The sequence below is a fragment of the Aythya fuligula genome, chromosome 2, assembly GCF_009819795.1.
Source record: "Aythya fuligula isolate bAytFul2 chromosome 2, bAytFul2.pri, whole genome shotgun sequence".
Taxonomy (NCBI): Eukaryota; Metazoa; Chordata; class Aves; order Anseriformes; family Anatidae; genus Aythya; species Aythya fuligula.
Window position 1 is genome coordinate 46,095,081 of NC_045560.1, and position 19,006 is coordinate 46,114,086.

Sequence of the window (19,006 nt, forward strand, 5' to 3'; positions counted from 1 at the left end):
ATGCCTTCTTTTCTATTTGTTTCTCTTTTGCTTTCTGTGGTGCTGTTCTCGTTTTAACTTGCTCTCTTTATTTAGCCCTGCATCTATATTTTTTTCCCTTGAAATGACACGAAATGACTACAGTAGCACTATTTCTTAACAGCAAAGTTTGAGAGACTGTCTTTATTGACACAAGTCAGTTCAGAACCAAATAAAACTCATCTTGTTCGTGAGCTGCACAGATGTGTGGCACAGCAAGAGGCATGGTTACCAGCATAACTCTGCCTGGCCTTGAGGCAGACCTCCTTACTGTGAGCAGTTGTGCAATTGTTTCACAGTTTTGGTTCTGTTACATAAATTTGGAGCAACCTGATTGAAAATTTAATGTGAGAAGCTGAGATAAGTTGTACTATTGTGGTAGATGCTGCTACTTTGAGGGTAGCATGGGTTCTCTTTTGAAGTGTTGTATTTTAAACTTTTATTTTAAAGAGTTAAGTGTTCACAGTTACAGATTGTGCCATAAAACATGGGTCAGGATCATGTATAGCACTTGGTCAAAGTCCCCAGAGTAAACCAAATCACTCTGTTTCCTTTCCAACATATTGCTGAAATAACATGCCTGGGATCAACACTGTAGTAGAACCAAGACCATAGACAGTATTTTTTTAAAAATACCACTACCCTGGTGTGGTTACAATGAGTTTGTTCACACCTCGGTACTGCGTGTTGTAGAAAGGACATCTCAGCCCGTTTGCACTGTGGTTGCTTTGTTTTGGATTCTTTCTTAATGACTCATAACATTCTTTCCTGACCTAATTACAGCTCATGTGACTGTGCAGGGTGCCAGCATAGCCCGAAGGGGCAACTGCATACAGTCTGAATCCCTTGGGGAGAGCCAGCTGAGAACAACGGGGACAGGAGCACTTCTCAAAGCCTGCCTTGGAGCTGCACGTTGAGATAGCAGCTTTACTTGCCACCTAGTTCCTTCCTACTTTTGTTTTTGAGGATTCTGCACCATTTTAGTGTGTAAGAAACAAGGGACTGTGTAGAAAGCAAGGGATTGCCTAAGAGATGTTTTCTAGGTGAAGATGACATGGATGCGATGGTGCTGATAAGGGTCAGGTGCCACTGAGCTGCAGTGATCTGGTAGAAGGGACTGAGTGTTAATGAGGAGAAAAGGAGCATCCAGAATGAAAATGGTTACTGCCCGAATGGTTTGAAACAGGTCAAAACTGGTGTTTCAAAGCTATAAGGCAAAGGATTTGATGCCCTTGAGCTGGACCCGTCCCTGACTTCATCATAGACAACCCACAGCCACTCCTCTCCACCATCCCGTCTTGTTTTCGCCTGTTTTAGTCTCCAGCTCTGCTCACAGAGCAGAGACCTGATATTTGATGGAAGGTAGATGAATATGCTGCTTTACTACCAAAATTTTAGATGACCACTAAAGGAACAGGAATGTGTGTAGAGGCCTTCTCCCGAATGGAAAAAATACCCCCCCAAAATAAAACAACAAAAAATCATACATGAAACACGTCATGAATATGTATGTGTGTTTAATCCATGAATTTTCATGAAATTAATCATATCAACTAAAATCCATAACACCTTTGAAACAAAATATCATAACTGCTTTTGTTAACAAACACCTTTCCTGAAAAACCAGCAGACAAGAGGTTTGGTGAATGTCTCCAGGCCCTCTGGAGTCATGAGGTCCAAGCTGGCTTCATGTCAAGAATTGAGTTTTGTCTTACTGTGTCCATTGCCTTTTGGAAACTTCTGCACAGTTAAGTCAGGTCCCAGCTTTGCGTTAGGATCAGCTCTGACCAGGAAAAGCAGGAGGCAGTGAAGTGTGATGCTTTCAGTTATGCTGGCCTAAAGCAGATTGCAGTACCCTTACTAATGGGGCAGCATTTCTTCCTTCAAGGAGGCTACCTATCTCAGTTTTAAAAAATAAAATAATAATAATAAAAAAGCTGTAAATAGTTGCCATGTTCTCTGGACAGTTTTACAGAGGGTACATGCTTGTCACATCTGCATTATTTGAGACAGTATAAGTTCTAGAGCCTTCGTCTTCAGTGGTGTGCCACTGTCTAACAGCAACTTGCTGTTTAAAGCACCTTGAGCTTTTAATAATTTTATGGAAGTTCTTCCTGAATTTCACCCCCATGAAGAAATACATAACAGGGTTAAGACAGCCATGGAAATAAGCAAGGGCTTCTGTTATAACGATTGCGTAGTCAAAGTTGCTGTCCAAGTTGAAGCTCCAGTCGATGATCTTCATCAGTCTCAAGAAAGTGTAGGGTGACTGAGTAAGAATAAATATGGCCACTACAGAAAATATTTTTTTTAGAGATTTGTTCTTTTGGAAGTTCCTGGCATGCAGTAAGGTTTTAATAATTAGGGAGTAGCAGATGATCATGGTTAGCATGGGAATAAAGTAACCAAGGGTCACTTGAATAACTTCAAGAACCAATTCTGTGTGGTGGTCTGGGTATTTTTCCAGGCATATTGTCTTATCAATAGTAAACACATCACTAAAAATAAGCTGTGGTGTGGCAAATGCTACTGAAATCACCCAGATCAAGCCGCAGATTAATTTGCCCCATTTCAGTCGTTTGGTTTGACACATATGTGCTTTGGTGGCAAAAGTAATAGCAATAAGCCTGTCAAAGGTGATAGACGTTAGAGTTAACATTGAAGTGTACAAGTTCAGATTGTACAGACCCCGTATAATTCGACATGCCACAGTGCCAAAAATCCACTCCTGAGCAGCAGAATAGGCCCAGAATGGCAGCGTCCAAAGGAAGATCCAGTCAGCTATAGCCAGGTTCAACAAAAATATATCTGTCAATGTCTTCAGTTTCTCATAGAAGACCAGTATGATAAAGACCAGAGCATTTCCTGCTAGCCCAAAGATAAAAACAAACGAATACATACAGGGCAGAAAGATAGTTATAAATGTATAAAAATTCTCAGTTCCATTTTCATTGGGATCAATGGCTGAGAAGTTATAATAAAAGGTAACAGCATCTGCAGTTGCCATGTTGCCTCCTTTTTAAAGGCAGCCTGTAAGGAGACACATTGAGATTTGTTTACTTGGCAAGTAATTAAATCCTAATGCACCAGGAGACAGAGAAAGTCCCAAGTGTCTAACAGAGAAGAGCTGTAGTAAGGCATCCACCACAGACAAAAGCAAATAAATAAATTTGCTGAAGACAATTGTCTTGACAGTCAAGACCCAAAGTGCCACCACATCTGTTTCCCTTCTCAAGTGAGTTAATGATGTACATGGAGGATTTTCACTGATGTCTCTCCCATTTGATTTCAGTCAGTCTGTTTCAAACATTTATATTGTTGTCATAGGAGCGACCACTGATCTGTAAACCCCCTCATCCACACCCTGCCACTAGACGTGGTGCAGTAAAACAGCCTGAGCTCTCCAAGGCAAGAGTCTGGCTTCTGCCATGGCAGTTAGGTGAAACCAATGGACGTAACAGCCAGACTTAGAACAGCCTGACTACATCTTGCCATTGCTATTCATGGGATTGCATTACTTTTTCTTTTTCTTTTTTTTTTTTTAATTATATTTTTATTACCTGAAAGTTTGGCGATTGTTTAACACAACTGTTTTTGCACGCCAGAATTGCTCATTGCTTGTTTCTTAGAAAAACAATTTGGACATATTCTCAGAAGGTATGAACTGTACCAGGCTACAATAAAACACCACAGATAGCACCCCACACCCAAGGGGGCCAGTGCCAGCACTGGGTTAGTGCAGAAGAGTCACACATCCTTTGTGAAACATGTTAATTGGGTTTTTTAATATTTTGCCTAAGGTTAAATGCCTCTCTCTTGAGCCACAAAGAGCATGTTTCTGTGAGACTAATCCTACTACAAGATATTACTCAGCATAAGATGAGCAGAATTCACCTCTGAATCATTTAGCATGGCAGGATGGCTTTTCCTGTGCGAGTTATAATGTGCAGCAGATTGAATGTCATCCAAAAAAATGTGTGGGGCTTTTTTTTTTTGCTCAGCCCCAGATGTGGGGCTGAGCAGCAGGGCCAACACAGTCTGTTAGTCACCAGAGAAGTCCTATAAGACTGCGTGTCCCTTTGAAAAGTTACCATCTCTTTGTAAAGTGCCTTATTTAGCCAAGCTCGAGATGAAGCTAACCAGCAAAAGTAAGTTAGGCTCGACAACATCAAAGCAATGCATTCTGAAAGAAATGGAAGCACTTTGCTTGACTTTACGTACTCTTTGAAACAGCTGTCAGCTGATGTTTCTTGCCTCTTTCTTCTGAAGGAAATGTGTTTTCCTCTAAGCTGAAACAAAGAGATTACCACGTTACATAGTTTGACAACATAACATTACATCAGTAGCCCTACCGAAGTTGTACACCTTTCTGGTGTTCAAGCTTACTGGAAATTTGCCTTTGGGAGAGCCTTACTGACTCCCTCAAAAGAAGCAATTTTAATACCTGCTTTTAATCAATAATTGCTTTTACTATAGTGGAATGCAGTATTTACCTTCTGGACAGACCAAAATCCTTCAAGATTTTGTTCTTCACTGGAATGTCCAAATTCAGGCAGTAATACCCTAATTTGGTTTTGGTGAAAGCAGATGGGAATTTTACTGTGGATTTCACATGGAAGCCATGCTCGGATAATTTTTAAATGGCAACTCTGAAGAATTTTCTTATGTACAAATGGTAGACCGTTCTGATATCCTGTTTCCCCCACATACTGCCTTTGCACTGACATAAGCAGATTTGTATACTGATGGAGAAAAGAAAGTTGCAGCAAGGATCCTTCTAAATTGAAAGTGTTTTTTTAGCATGTCACACACTTTACATTCCTCAGTTAGCAGAGGAATGTAAAGTGTGTCACCCTAAACTTAGGGTGTATGGATCATATTCTGGGAAAGAGGTGAGGTGATTGACACCATCAAACAGATAGTAAAAGATTATGGGAGTCCTTGAAAGTGACCTGTCAACTGATATTATATATATATATTTTTATATGTTTTTGTGATCTTAAAGGCTTTAGTGTTCTTTCTTTTCTTTCCTCTCCTGGCTGGATGTAGCTATTTAAGTTCCTTTTTGGTTTGATATCAGAAGAAATGAGTCTGAAGCGTCTGACTGATTATGAACCCCTCTTTAAAAAAATAGAAAGTCCTACATGCATAAAAATAGGTTATTTATTTATTTGTTTGTTTAATAAGCTCAATAAGGAGCTCAGAAAGAGATAGTAAAGCTAAAAACTTTTTAGTCTCAACTGTTGTGTTTCAGACAAGCTGATGTTACAGTTCAGAGTTGTTCAATATTTGTGCCTTAAAGGCTGATCCTGCATTATGAGGCTGAACAGCTTCTGGATCAGCTGGCTACCTCTGTCAAGTATTTTCGCATTGAAAATATGCTGCAAGTGTGATAAACTGGTGCAGAAATTAGAAATGAAGGGGAAGATCCTTACCTTCTGCAGAAGCTCTCCAGTCCACTAAAACAATGACCAGTAAGCTTTTTTCTTTTTTTCTTTTTCCAGTGAATGGTAACTTTTAAAAGAAAGAAAGTACAACAATTTCCATTTTAAAAAGTTTTCATTTATTCATGATTCATTATTATTATACCTGATACTTCTCTAGCCAGAAGCTCTTATAGTATTCTGCTTTTATCCTCATACACCTGAGTTAAAACCTGCATTGTTTTGTCTCAAACTTCAGAGTTGCTCTGCCTTGTCAGACTGTTCCTGGACTTATTCCAGCTTTTTTCAAAAGAAGTAACAGAAGTAATATTTCTACCTGAACTCAAATAGTGGGAAAGCATTGTGTAAGGTAGACAGGAAGGAGGAAGAACAAAATGCTGTGATCAGGACAATTTTGAGCAAGATAAGTTTATTTGCAGGAAAATGTTAGAATCTGTAATGGACTGAAATTAGGTTCTAAAAAGATGTAGAATTTTAAATGAAGCTTAAATTGCACAAGAACAACATCATGGTAAGAGAAGCGAATTGAAGAAAGCAGTGCAGTGTCCAGTATGTTACTACAGGTTTTACTTTGAAATCTGGTTCGTTTAGAATTAGCTGTCAAAATAATGAAATGGAAATTCAGGAAAGTAATGGTGAGCAAGAACATGCTATTCCGGTTTGCTCCAGCATGGATAGTTCTCATCCTGTCACCAGAAGAAGGCTGTTTATAATCTCCAGGACACTGGGAATTCAGAGTACATGGATTTGGTTATACCAGGAGCTGGTAGTCTATGTTACAGTGGTGCTTTTGTTTTGGTTTGGTTTTGTTTGTTGTTTATTTGTCTGTTTTCCCATTTGGTTAAATAATGCTCATCAACATCATTTAATTTTACCTTGCTTAAAAATGAACTAATTTCATTGCAAAAGGGTTTTGAGGTTGTAATCAGAAAAGGTGAAATTATTTCATGTATGTATTTGTTGGGAAAGAGAAGCAGTTTTCAAGCAAATATAAGTAGGAAAAATAGATTCTGGAGCATAAATGAAAATGAGATGATTAATACAAATATCATCTAAGTTCCAGCTATCCAAAAATTGTCTAAAGGACTTTTTCAAAAGCTAACAAGTGTAAATGAAAAAGCTGCTGCAGGAAAAAGGCATCAGAAAAGATTTAATAACAAAACTAAAATGCAACATCAGTATCTCCAACACTTTGAATATAATCCCACCATTTCTCTTTCATTTTGCATATCAAATCAGACAACATCTATTAATCTAACAAAATCTTTCAAGTTTGAATCTTTTAAATGCTAAAGCTGTATTTTTACTGTCTACCTATTTACCTGAAGTCGAGAAAACAGTCACTTACTAAACAGTGTCACATCTTGGCGATACGCAGCTGTCATATCTTGCAAAGGAAGTCAGAAGCCAGCAGTTTGCTTTATTTATCAGCGCTGAAGTCTGTGTAGCTGTGTCACGGCTTTCGTAGCTGTTGACCAAAGCAATGTGATGTGAAGTTATTGCTTTGTTTTTGAGGCACATCCTTGAGTGATGCAACTGCAGGTATGGTAATATGAACGCGCTGTGCTCTCAAGATCCAGTTCAAAATATCTGTGTTTTCATTTACCTGTGGCCTTTCTATTGAAATTACCGCAATCAAATGATTTATTTTTCAAAAAATATTTGCAGACTTAAAACTTAATCTGCATGTACCACTTTCCTGTTTTGACCACTTGTGTACGTTATGAGAGCTATTGGAGAATACTAGGTTTTCCATTTTTTTCTAGGCTTTGTATTTTTTTCTGGAAAAAAAATATTCTAGTGCCTTTTTTTTTTTTCTCTTTTATTTTTGCATCTGAGATGAGTAGAGCAGAGATGCACAGAAATAAATTGTGTTGGTGGCCATCCCCAAGTGAGTCTTTGACCTCTAAGGCAATCTTGTTCCTGGTTAACGTTAATGCATGTGCTAAATTTTCTTTCAGAGACAACAAAAAAGATAGGAGGGCCTCTGTATGTTTAAAAAGGAGATGGAAGGAGCCCACCCTATGCAAGGGTGACTCTTTCACTTGCAGGGGTGGAATTGACTTACAGACTGTGGGGTACAAGACCAGGGAGAGAAATAGTTGTGAGGAGGTCCTGGAGAGGGTGCAGAGAAGCAGAGGTGCCTGGGCGATGCCACTGGATGAGGTGATAACTCTGCTCTTGTTTGTCCCTTCTGTGATTAGGGACAGCTCTGTGCACTCCTTGTAACCAAGCTACATGCCTGGCCTCTGCCACAGCTCTGCATGAGCTGTATCTTTCATTTGACCTTTCCTGTGGTATTCTTTCCTAGATAAGAAGCCTGCACATGCCATAAAGCAAAACTCTGCATTGTATGCGACATTCCAGGTGGTTTCCTAGATGTGTTTCCAAGGTGCATTTATCAGCTGTACTTGCTTCCTTAGTGAGCCTCACTGCTCTTGGTAAACTTTGCAGACTCGTCTTCAGAAGCAGTGCACAGTGTAGAAAAGTTATAGCCTTTGTCATGGACAAATTCTGCAAGAGAGGGAGGCAGTGTGCAGAAAAAACAGCCCATGAAGTCTGTCTTTGCAGCAGCCTGTACAGAGCTGGAGTGCTGTGGGGATTCAGCCCCGCAGAGCACTATGCTTGCACCTCTGCGTCCTTGGATGTGGTACCTGCAAATCTGGCCTAGCCCTACAGCGTCATTTACTGACAGAAGACCACTTGCAGAAGAAATGCATGGCCCCATAATGCTCTTTAAAATTACATTGAATTCTCTCTCGTGCTTTGGTACACGTAGTAGCAATTCCTGTGTCGGAGAAACAAATCTGCAGCAAGGTGCTAAATATTAACAAACTGTTGCTATCAAACAAGTGAACAAGAGGGTGCAACAGCTGCCTGTTTTTAGCAGATATTTTCAGATGCAGAATAGGATATGAGTATGACAACGCTGTGGCTGAGCTATGTGGTGGCATATGTACCCTAAAATGAATGTCAGTGTCTGCCTTGAGAAAAGATGAAGTCCCACCGTGTTGTAGAGGGCCAGCAATAAGCCCTTTCTACCAACGAGGCCCATTTAAACTCCTGAAAACCGGAAGGTATTCAGAGCTACTGGAGAAGAACTACTGAAGGGTCTCCCGTGGAGACCCTTCCCATTTCCATTGCCCTAATCCATAAGCAAGGTACCCTGGCATCATTCATCCATTTCCATTAGCTTCAAATAAACTCTTTACCAGAGAAGACTACAGAATCAGCAGCTTTCAACTCTTTGTCATGAGATAGTAATGAAAAGAAACTCAGAGAGAGTTTATTTCAGCTTGCTCCCTTAACTGTAATTTGCCCTGTGTCCTCCTTGGTCTCACAAAATGTGTTTCTGCAACATATTTTTGGATGGCCTGTTCTAAGAAGCCCTCTCCAGCATGGGCTGTTGATACATAAACCTGCATATATACAGCTCTGGAAGATCAGATGACGTCCCTCAGTCTGCCTGCATGATGCCTACTCTAGTATGACTGAATTATTGCTGCAGCCTAGGAATTGTGGAAAACAGAGCTGAGCCAGCTGCGTGCTGCTGGGCTGGGCAGCAGCCCTGCTGAAAGGGCCTGGTGCTCCTGGGGGTTAGCAGTGTAAATCCAACCTAGCAGCAGCCTCTGCTGTCGGCCTGCCTCAGTTTCCCTCTAATATCCTCTAAAGAACTGAGTGAGGAGAAAATTCAAAGGCATCTAGGAAAAAAAAAAAAAGTTCATTTTTGAGAGCAGGTAGCTCACCACTGAAATCAGCTAGGGTTACACACAGAGCTGGTTGTAATGTTGGTGACCTACACACGGTGCAGTGTTTAGGGTCTTGAGGGCTTGTCACTATTTCTGGTGCAGATTCTGATAATCACATTTGCTGCCTCCTGCTGGTGAAGGGGCTGGAAGGCACCCTGATAACCCCAACCTGTTATTTCGAAATCTGCTTTCTGAACTTCTGGCAAACGCTGCACTTGCCTGATGATTGAAAACTGGCTTCATCTCAGGGCCTTTGCCACACCTCTTCTGTAATACAACGCTAAAAGTATCTCATGAGATTTTGCATGTTGTCACTTGATGCACAGAGACAGCCCTTTGTCCTGGCAGATGGTTTCCCTGGCTTGCTTTCTGTGCATGCACCAGTTGCCTCTGCTCTTACAGATAGAGTGTAACCAGTTTCAAGGCAAGGAAGGCATTTTTGTGTGTGTGTGGGAGGGTGTGTGTATGTGTTGTTTGTTTGTTTGTTTTCATACAGAATGTAGCATAGTTAAATCCTGATTTTTTTTTATTATTTTTTTTTTTTTCTGAGAAATGGCTGGGACTTCCTAAGTACCAATGTGCAGGACATCCACCGCGGGATATCTTCAGTTCTGTCCACTCTTTTTCATCAGCTGTCTGCACGACACTTTCTCATCCTCAAGTACGTCAGGGTCAGCCCATGACTCCTCCGTCCTCCTTGCAACCATACGAACTCCTTCAGACCAGATACTCTCACGTACCCTGTTGTGAACTCAGCAAGCTCCGTGTCCTCTGTGCTTCATCCCAAATTGTGCCTCTCTTCCTGCTCTTTCCAAGGGCTGTCCATGCATTCTCCCTTCTGTTCCTCCACTGTATTCTTTTTCTTTTCCTTTCCCTTTGGTGGGCTGGAATGGAAGGTGGGTAGCTAATTTAGGGTGCCTGTGATGTGTCTGGCCCAGCTGGGCCAGACCATCCAGCCCAGGGACAGTGACCAACAGCACATGCCTGAGGGAAAGCATAACAGGACAAGCATGATTTTTTTTTCAAAACATCCTTCCAGCCTCTAGCAGTCTGTGCCTCAAGGATGCTGAATTGTTCTCTTGTTGTAGTGTTTTTAATATGCTTCAGTACTTCGTGCTTACCAGTCTGGCTTCGTTTTGCTTTTAAGTGTGGATTTCAACAGGTAGACCAGAGGTCTGTGTAGTGGTACATACTCATAATGCTCCACAGGCTGCCACCTAGTGTGAAGAGGTCGGATAGGAAGAAATGGTCTCGACGAGACCATTTAAATCATGAGTTCTTCTGAAATCATGAGTTTAAATCACTTCTCCCATTCTGTCCTCATGTCTGGGAAATGCTAAACTCTGCGTTGGTTTTGAGAATTGGTCTACAGAATGTGTAACAATCCTGCCCTTGCTATATGATCAGACTTGACTGTTCAAAAGCATGTTTTATTAGGTTCCACTGGCTTTTGGAAGGTACCAAGTGTTTGGTTCCCTGTAGATAACAATCTTGGGTATTTTCTGGCAAAATGACAGCCTAATTGTCTCAGCTACCAACCTGCTAAGGTGCAGGAAACAAGTATCAGATAGAGAAGCTCTAACTTACTTACTGACTCTCAAAATTCATTCTTCTCTCCTGTTTACCTCTCTGCCCCAGCCGTGCAATTCATAGTCGGTGCTACTCCAGTGTGTACTCAGAACAGGCACACTTTTTGAGGTAAGGAGTGGATGGGAGATTCTTCCATCTACTTCCTTCATTCTCTGGGACACATCATGGTGGGTGGGAGGCATAAAACCTTGTCATCCTGCAGCAGCTTCTTTGGTGTATTTGAATCATCTAGTATTTTTTGTGTGAAAAGGAGATAATGATAGTGATTCTACAGTGAGAAGATATGTTTTGTGTACTGTTTGTCAGAATAAGGAACTGGATAAAATGCTGGTGAAACACCTCACAGGTTAAATCCAGGACAAATGTCATATCCCCGGGGAGGCTTTGTTTAAGAGAAGAGTCTGGATGGTGTTGTTTGTTTCTGTTCCCCATGAAGATTTACACCCATCAGGGAAGCTTTAAGACCTGTCAGCATCTCAACGGGGAGTATATCCTAAGACTGCTGAAGAGATGTTCTGGACGCATCTCTTCCTCTTAGCACATGAAAGCGGAATAGGAGCTGTTTTGCATTTTTGCACAGTGGTTAGCAGAACAGGGCTGTACTTCTGCCCGGGCAGTTTTGTCACTAGAGCATGCAAAATAAAATTCTAGAGTTTCTCATCAAGACTATTAAAACATTTCTGCTTCAGGAAGACCTATGCATGCAGATAATATTTGACCACTTGATTATATTTTCTTGTCCTAGAAACAGCACGTGCAATTCTTCGACCTATGATGAATCAGAAGAGTGGCAAGTTGCTCAAGATGCTGAGATAAGCTTGTTGAAGTCAGGAGAAATCATGTAAGCAGAACAGTTTCATTACTACCAGGCTGAAAGGATAAAGTTCTGAACTCAGATATGAGCTATGTGAACATGTCCTGCAGACTCCTGGAAAAGATGATTGTTTGTGTCCCACAGCAGAACGTGGTCTGAGGAGGGGCAGAGAGGATAGCCCAGCTATAGGGGAAAGCTTCCTCTCTGGCCAAAGTGCAACAGTTCTCATAATAAATGAGTTGTGATCCCTAACCACTGTGTATGAATGACTGGAAGCTTGAACTTCTTACACTAAAACAGGAAATGATCATGGTGACTGTGTGGTATTTTCTGGCAAATCTGTTAGGTTTTGATAGCTGCTGATAAACACATCACGGTACTGTGATTTACTGTGAGCTCGTTGCTTGGGAAGCAGTTTATTTGGCCTGAAGAGTGATGTGTTAGATCAGTTTTAGTTAGTATAAAGTAGGTGAGATCCTCAGCTCTTAGAAATCACTGCTTTCCTTTGAAAAAGACAAGCAGTGTTCTGCTGTTTAAGGTCCTCACTGCAGTCTGAATGAGGTAAGAATGAGGTAGGCTAATAAAATGCCTCAGGAGTCAAGGTCATCCAAGTGCTGAGAACCTCCTTTTTCATTGGAGGTATGTTGAATCAGCTTTTATGCAGCTTGTTTGGATAAACCAGACCAAGCTGTAGCAATAAGTGCTCCAGAGGATCTAGACAAATCTGCTGTTCACATTCCATCCGTCTTTCCCCTCTGCACTCCTGATCCCTGTTTCCTGTACAAATGATTTCTAGAGAGGGAGTAAAGTAGGTTACTGAAATTCATTTAAACTTTTGTGTAAAAAGAACAGTAGAGGGCAGCAGACTCTTTAAAAATCATGAAAGTGCTAAAAAGCTTCATTCCAAGCACATTTTTTTTCTAGTTGAAATGAAATAAGTGAGTGACAAATACCCACAATTGCCAGAGCAGTGAAAGTGTTTGATATCAGTCATCTTCTCTGTGCTTTCATCTGGGGCTGAATTTTCCCACATCCTATGGACCTGTCCCAAAGTTGCTGTGGAGTCTGCCTCAAATAGATAGAAAACAGAATAATGATTATTGTTTTTGTCACAATATCAGATTCAATCTCTTCAAATTATTGTATCTTTCTCCATCACAGGATCAAGCTGCCCCTTACAGTGGAGGAGATCTTGAATTTTGGGGAAGGCAACAGAGAGCTGTTCATTAAATCTAGCACTTACAGTATCATTCCCATCACCGTTACAGAGATGGGGCTAACAATAAGCTGGGTATTTTCTTCAGACCCTAAAAGCATCTCCTTCAGCGTTGTCTACCAAGAATCAGAAGACACACCACTGGACCAGTGCAAAGTAAGACCTTTATTTCCTAGTGGGATTTTTTTTTCCTTACTACCTTAGGAACTGCAGTACACTTCAATAGGCTGCCCAGAGAAATCAGCCAGTACAGCCAGTAGGTCTCCATAGTAGTGCCAGTTGCTGTGGATTTCACTGGCAGAATAAAAGACATTTATGCAGCATGAGCCAATTCACTCCAGGGTAACTAACTCCAGGTAAAATGTATGTTTTCTTCATCTGAAAGTCTTAAGATTTCATGTTGGTTCTGTCTTAATATATCTATTTAACATAACTTTGGGTAGCACAGGGTTGTTCTTGATGTGCATCAGCTGCTGTTCTGAGATGAAAACCGCTATCTCTGCTAGGGGCTTATAGCAAGATAGATGGTTATACACACTTTTGCTGTAAATTTAGCTAAACGGTTAAGATTTGCTGAGAAAGCTTATCTTACAGAATCATAGAATCATAGAATGGTTTGGGTTGGAAGGGACCTTAAACACCATCTCATTCCAACCCCCTTGCCATAGACAGGGACACCTCCCACTAGACCAGGATGCCCAAAGCCCCATCCAGCCTGGCCTTGGACACCTCCAGGGATGGGGCATCCACAGCTTCGCTGGGCAGCCTGTGCCAGTGCCTCACCACACTCAGAGTAAAGAATTTCTTCTGAATATCTAATCCAAGTCAACCCTTTTTTAGCTTAAAGCCATTACCCCTTGTCCTCTAATCACACTCTCTGATAAAGAGCCCCTCTCCAACTTTCCTGTAGTTCCCCTTTAGGTACAGGAAGGCCACTATAAGGTCTCCCCAGAGCCTTCTCTTCTCCAGGCCAAACAACCCCAACTCCCTCAGCCTGTCTTCATAGGAGAGGTGCTCCAGCCCTCTGAGAACCTTTCTGCCCCCCTGGACTCACTCCAGCACCTCCATGTCCTTCTTATGGTGGGGGCCCCAACCAACATCCCTAGGTCCTTCCCCTCATGGCTGCTCTCAATCCATTCTCCGCCCAGCCTCTGAGCTTGGGATTGCCCTGGCCCAGATGTGGGACCCTGCACTTGGCCTTGTTGAACCTCATGAGGCTCGCACAGGGCCACCTCTCAAGCCTGTCCAGGTCCCTCTGGATGGCAGCCCATCCCTCCAGCGTTTCGACTGCACCACACAGCTTGTTGTCATCAGCAGACTTGCTGAGGGTGCACTCAATCCCACTGTCCATGTCACCAACAAAGACATTAAATAGTGCTGGTCCCAGTACTGACCCCTGAGGAACACCACTCATCAATGGTCTCTACCTGGACTTCGAGCTGTTGACCTCAACTCTTTGAGTGCAACCATCCAGCCAATTCCTTACCCACCAAGCGGTCCATCCATCAAATCCACGTCTCTCCAATTTAGAGACAAGGATGTCATGGGGGGCAGTGTCAAATGCTTTGCACAAGTCCAGGCAGATGATTTCAGCTGCTCTTCCCTTACCCACCAGTGCTGTAACCCTGTCACAGAAGGCCACCAGATGTGTCAGGCACAGTCTGCCCTCAGTGAAGCCAGGTTGGCTATCACCTGTCACCGTCCTTGTTTCCCATGTGCTTTAGCATAATTTCCAGCAGGATCTGCTTCATCACCCTTAAAATACAGGGAGTATAAAAGCATATACCAAGAGGCATGAAGTAGCTAATTCTGCTCTTGGATATGTTTGTATAGATTTAATGTAGCACTGATGATGTTAGTAATCTTGCTTTGTTTAAAAAATGCAAAAAGATGAGCACTTGAATCTCTCTAAAGCTGAGATTTATAGCCATAACTTCATGCTGGAAAGAGGATGTCAAAGGAAAGCAGATGTCACGCTCTGAGATTTTACTTTGGGTGAATTTTGAATGCTAATCAGTGAAAATAAATAGTTTTGCAGGCTTATATGCACTTTAGGGGTTTCTGAAGGTAAATGTCACTTAATAGGTCAAATAGCAAGTTTCAGTTTGATTTGTATTGAATTCCAGGTTCTTATTCCAATGACCCGCTGCAATTCTCATAAGGAAACTATCAGAGGACAGGTGAAAGTTCGAAACTCCGGAATCTACACACTGATATTTGACAACACATTCTCCAGGTGGGTCCCACGTGAGTGTAAAAGGTGAAATGAGCATGGTTTTACAGTCTGTGGAACTGTTCAGATGTACCATTCTTGTGATGTTTGGAAGTAGGTGTGAGAAATTGCTCCCTGCTTGCCAAATATCTTCCACCTTGGTTTTGGTTCTTGTTATTCTTTGTTTGTTTTATTCTCATCCCATAGCAGAATTCCACTCTTTTGTCTTGACCTCTGATAGGTAAATGGAAGTAAGCAAGTAATTTGTGGTTCTTTCCAAGATAGTTTAGTCAGGATCTTATTAACAAGAGACCTGACAGCCTATGTGCAGACAGACTTGTTTTTAACACCCATCATTGTTTTTGCCTGAGTATGAACTGAAAGATTGAATAAAGTTTTAAGGCTTTCTGTCTAGTTGCCTTCAGCTAACGTGATCATCTTCCTTTCTTTTGTTTCTTGACAGATTTATCTCAAAAAGAGTGTTTTATCACTTGACTGTTGAGCGACCTGTCATCTATGATGGAAGTGATTTTCCATAGCCTTGAATATACTCTGTTATTTTTAACTACATTTTTAAGAAAAGCTATTATTTATGTATATGTAAGCATTATGATGACCACTGTTTGAAGATTTTGAAACTATGCAATAGGTATAATGCACTTAGAGAGCATGTATACATTAGAAGAACAAAGCCTTTTTAGGAACACTAATGGTTCTGTACTGTGTACAGATTGCTCAAAAGCCATGTTGTTTGATTTAACAGGTCAAATAATGTTCCAACCATATTATTATTTTTTTCCGTGGGGAGAAAAATAAGTGTGGAGGTGTCTAAATGCAAACTGAAATTCTCTACTGAAAATTGAATGACTTTTCTTCCAAAAATATCCTTCAAAAGGAAATTTAAAGAAAAAAGTGTATTTTTGTTCACCTCTTCACCGAGGAGTAAACATAACCATTTCTGTTCTGCTCTACTGCTCTTACAGTCAGAGCAGCAACTATGCAATACTCCAGTCTTCACAGGCATATACTGTAATCCATCTAGAATTTTTTATCTTTTTCAATTTTTATAAACAGCAAATGTAGAGGTTTTTTACATATTGGACTACGATTTGGTAAGTCTTAACTGGCTTTTATAAACGCTCTGGTATTGCATACCAGTTACAAAGCAATGAAACACGAAGCAGCAATTCCTTTCACTTTTGCTCACCATACTCTGTAAGTTGTTCCACTGAAATAAGCTCTTACGGTGAGTACCAGTGGCAGAATCAGGGGTACAATTTGTAGAATAACGTACTGCTCACTGTGTGACACTAGAAAGAGGAGCATTCCTTTTTCCTGCTTTAGCACCTTAGTCTATCACGTTCACGTGAAAGCACAGTCTCTGAGGAGGCCAGCGCTGCCTCTCTCTCTAGACTGAGTGGAAGGTAGCAATAATGGTTGAATCAGTCTCAGAAGGTCCATCTGAAAGCAAATGCACATCCAGCCCTAATGAGCTCTCTGTGGGGAATCTGATTCTACAAGAATAGAGTGGTTGTTTGAAAATAGAGATCCACCATACAAGTGTTTGACATTTACACTGCAAAAAAAAATTTACACTGCAGCTAAGGTAGAGGGAAATTTCTGATCACAGAAAAGAAAACATTACTGCTGATGAAGGTTGCTAATCATTCATCCCGGTTGTTAGCAATGCATAAATACTTTGATCTTTGGTCAAAATACTTTGATCAAAAGACTGTGAAAGAATGACTGCCCTTCATGGGCCACCTAGATTTTAGGTTGCACACACAGGGCTTTCTGAGAAGGAATTGCAGTCTGGGTGGTGCCAAGCCAAAGTCAGGGGGCCTTCAGCTAGGCTGCTGGCTCATGGCAAGCTTTCTCTTCAGGTGCCTCTTCCCAGTACGGGAGATGTGCTGTGCTGGGCAGAGGGGTCAGTGAAAGGTGCGAGCTGGCTTCCTCCTCCTCCTGAGCTAACGGGTTACAGCGCATTTAGATCCGTTCCTGGCTGTGTGCACGAAGATGAGATGGACAAGAGACTGAAACAGGCAATAAACGACGCACTGATCCCTTCATGAGTTATGGCAGATTTCAGCATCGAAGCTGTGTTTTATATTTAATGAGGCAAGAAGAAATTATTTATTGCTTAAAAATGGAATACTGTGTACCATATGCTATGCAATTTTCACAGGGCTGTTACTGAAGTCTGCTGCAGTTTTCCTTTAAGCTTTTAGGTTTGATTTTTAAAAGTGTTTTGCTGTTGTATTACTTAGAATACTAATCTTAATAGGGTATCTTTATTAAAATGCCAAATGTAAGTTAAAGGGACGCTGTCAAATGTCTTAGGCCAAAATATATATCTCTGCTCAGAAGTATTTCTTATCTCTATTCAGAATTATTTGACAGGCTTGCCTCTGGATTTCCTCTGCATCCTAGCTCTTAATATTTTTTCATCAGGTGGCAAATATTCTGAAGCCAATGTTTATGTAATTCTTAAAGTCTATGGCTCCATCTAGTAAGCCAGATTTTCCTCTGCAAGTTTTCCATGTACACAGTCCTGAGGCTTGCTGAAACTTGTGTTTGGGAGGCAGGAAATAAAAACACTGGATTATGTTTATTTAGCATTTGAGTCCTTACAGTACCGTAGCTGCCTCATGAGAGCAGTTTTATGGCTTTTTTAATCTGAAAGAGGACTAGGAGGGGGAGCCAGGACCTGTGGTTTGTAGATGAAAAGAAAATGTTTGCTTTTAACAGGGGAGAGTATTTAAGCAGAAGTTTCAATAGAGGAAATACTCAAACGGTAAGGTGCAACAAGCAGACAAGATTGCAGCTGTCTGAAGGAACTGTTCAAGAGCAGGAAACCCACTGTGTCATCTAGATGAGAGACTTCCACCTCAGAGGCTGTGCAGAGAAGACAGTAAAGAACCTGTCTTCACTACCAAGCTTTTGTTTGATTGTCCCAGAAACCTGATGGAGGACTTCTCAGAAGTGTAGGTTTGTGCAAGAGGTTCAGTCGAGGTCTTTATATCTCCATTCACAAAGAACCTGTTCGTGTGAGGTATGCCTTTGACACTAATAAATCTTTATACCCACAGATATTCAGGTGTTTTGTTGAATTTGGCCTTTTATTAATAGATCATCCCCAGCAATGCAATTAAGGGAAAAGAAAGTTTTAAAATCAATCACAAAATTGATTTAAGGGGATGTTACACCCACAGGAGAGAGAGTGTATGTTGTGGTCAGCTTAAACAATTGGGCATTTTTCCTAGGTACTGGGGCAGTGAAGGATAATATTTCTTTTTGTTATGCAGAGGTTTGTGCAGAGGAAAGAATATAGTTGCTTTAAGAAAATGACAATGTTCCTTTACTCACCATTATTCAGTGTTGCTGTATGAAAAATCACTGAGATATATTGCACAAGGTTGTACCACAGTACAAAGCAGCAAGGCTACAAAAGCCTGACTTTGCTTCTTTTTTAAAATCAGAATTGCACTATAGTTTTAATTATGCTCAATCACTTATATTGTAGCTCGTTCAGAAACATCTTTTAATCTTAGCTGCCAAAGAATTGCAAACCCCGTTCACATCAAATTTCATGTTCTACATGGAGGAAAAAAGATGTATGTATACCACAGTCTGTGCAGTCACGGAGATGTAGACGGTTGTGTATTGGACTGTTTCCTGATGCTTTTTTTTCCTTTTATAACCTCAGGAATTAAAAAAATAAAAACATATATCATTGAGTGTACGCCCCTTTTGTGCCATGTAGAGATAGCTTTGTCTGGAAGATAAATCAGGTAGATTGTATGACCTACTTCTAGGCTGGAAAAATGTTAGAAAACAAGCCTCTGTGTGTCTGGTTTATGTTGCATGGCTGTGGGAGGAAAAGAAATGCTGTGTGAGTCAGAGGTGCTCTTCACATGTCACCTCTGCTCCCTGTCTTGAAGGAGGTGGGGAAAAAAAAATCTG

General features: G+C 41.1%; 2 protein-coding genes across 3 annotated transcripts in view; one reads left to right on the forward strand and one right to left on the reverse strand.

Annotated features, from left to right (window-relative positions):
- FYCO1 (FYVE and coiled-coil domain autophagy adaptor 1) overlaps positions 1-18,748 on the forward strand; it is a 48,313-nt gene extending 29,565 nt beyond the window's left edge. Inside the window, exons 15-19 of one of the 2 annotated variants that reach the window (XM_032181274.1) lie at positions 9,762-9,872; positions 11,547-11,642; positions 12,777-12,987; positions 14,958-15,067; positions 15,507-18,748. In XM_032181274.1, coding sequence (XP_032037165.1) covers positions 9,762-9,872; positions 11,547-11,642; positions 12,777-12,987; positions 14,958-15,067; positions 15,507-15,582 — 604 coding nt within the window. In that variant the 3' untranslated portion in view covers positions 15,583-18,748. The remainder of the gene's footprint in view (positions 1-9,761; positions 9,873-11,546; positions 11,643-12,776; positions 12,988-14,957; positions 15,068-15,506) is intronic. The other variant, XM_032181275.1, reaches the window with a different exon arrangement.
- On the reverse strand, positions 1,987-3,025 carry CXCR6 (C-X-C motif chemokine receptor 6). Its single transcript, XM_032181666.1, has one exon. The coding sequence runs from the start codon at positions 3,023-3,025 to the stop codon at positions 1,988-1,990; it is 1,038 nt and encodes a 345-aa protein (XP_032037557.1). The 3' UTR covers position 1,987.
- Positions 18,749-19,006: the final 258 nt, after the last annotated feature.

Excerpts from the sequence above, each read along its gene's own strand:
- CXCR6 (XM_032181666.1), bottom strand. The coding sequence starts at position 3,025 with ATGGCAACTGCAGATGCTGTTACCTTTTATTATAACTTCTCAGCCATT.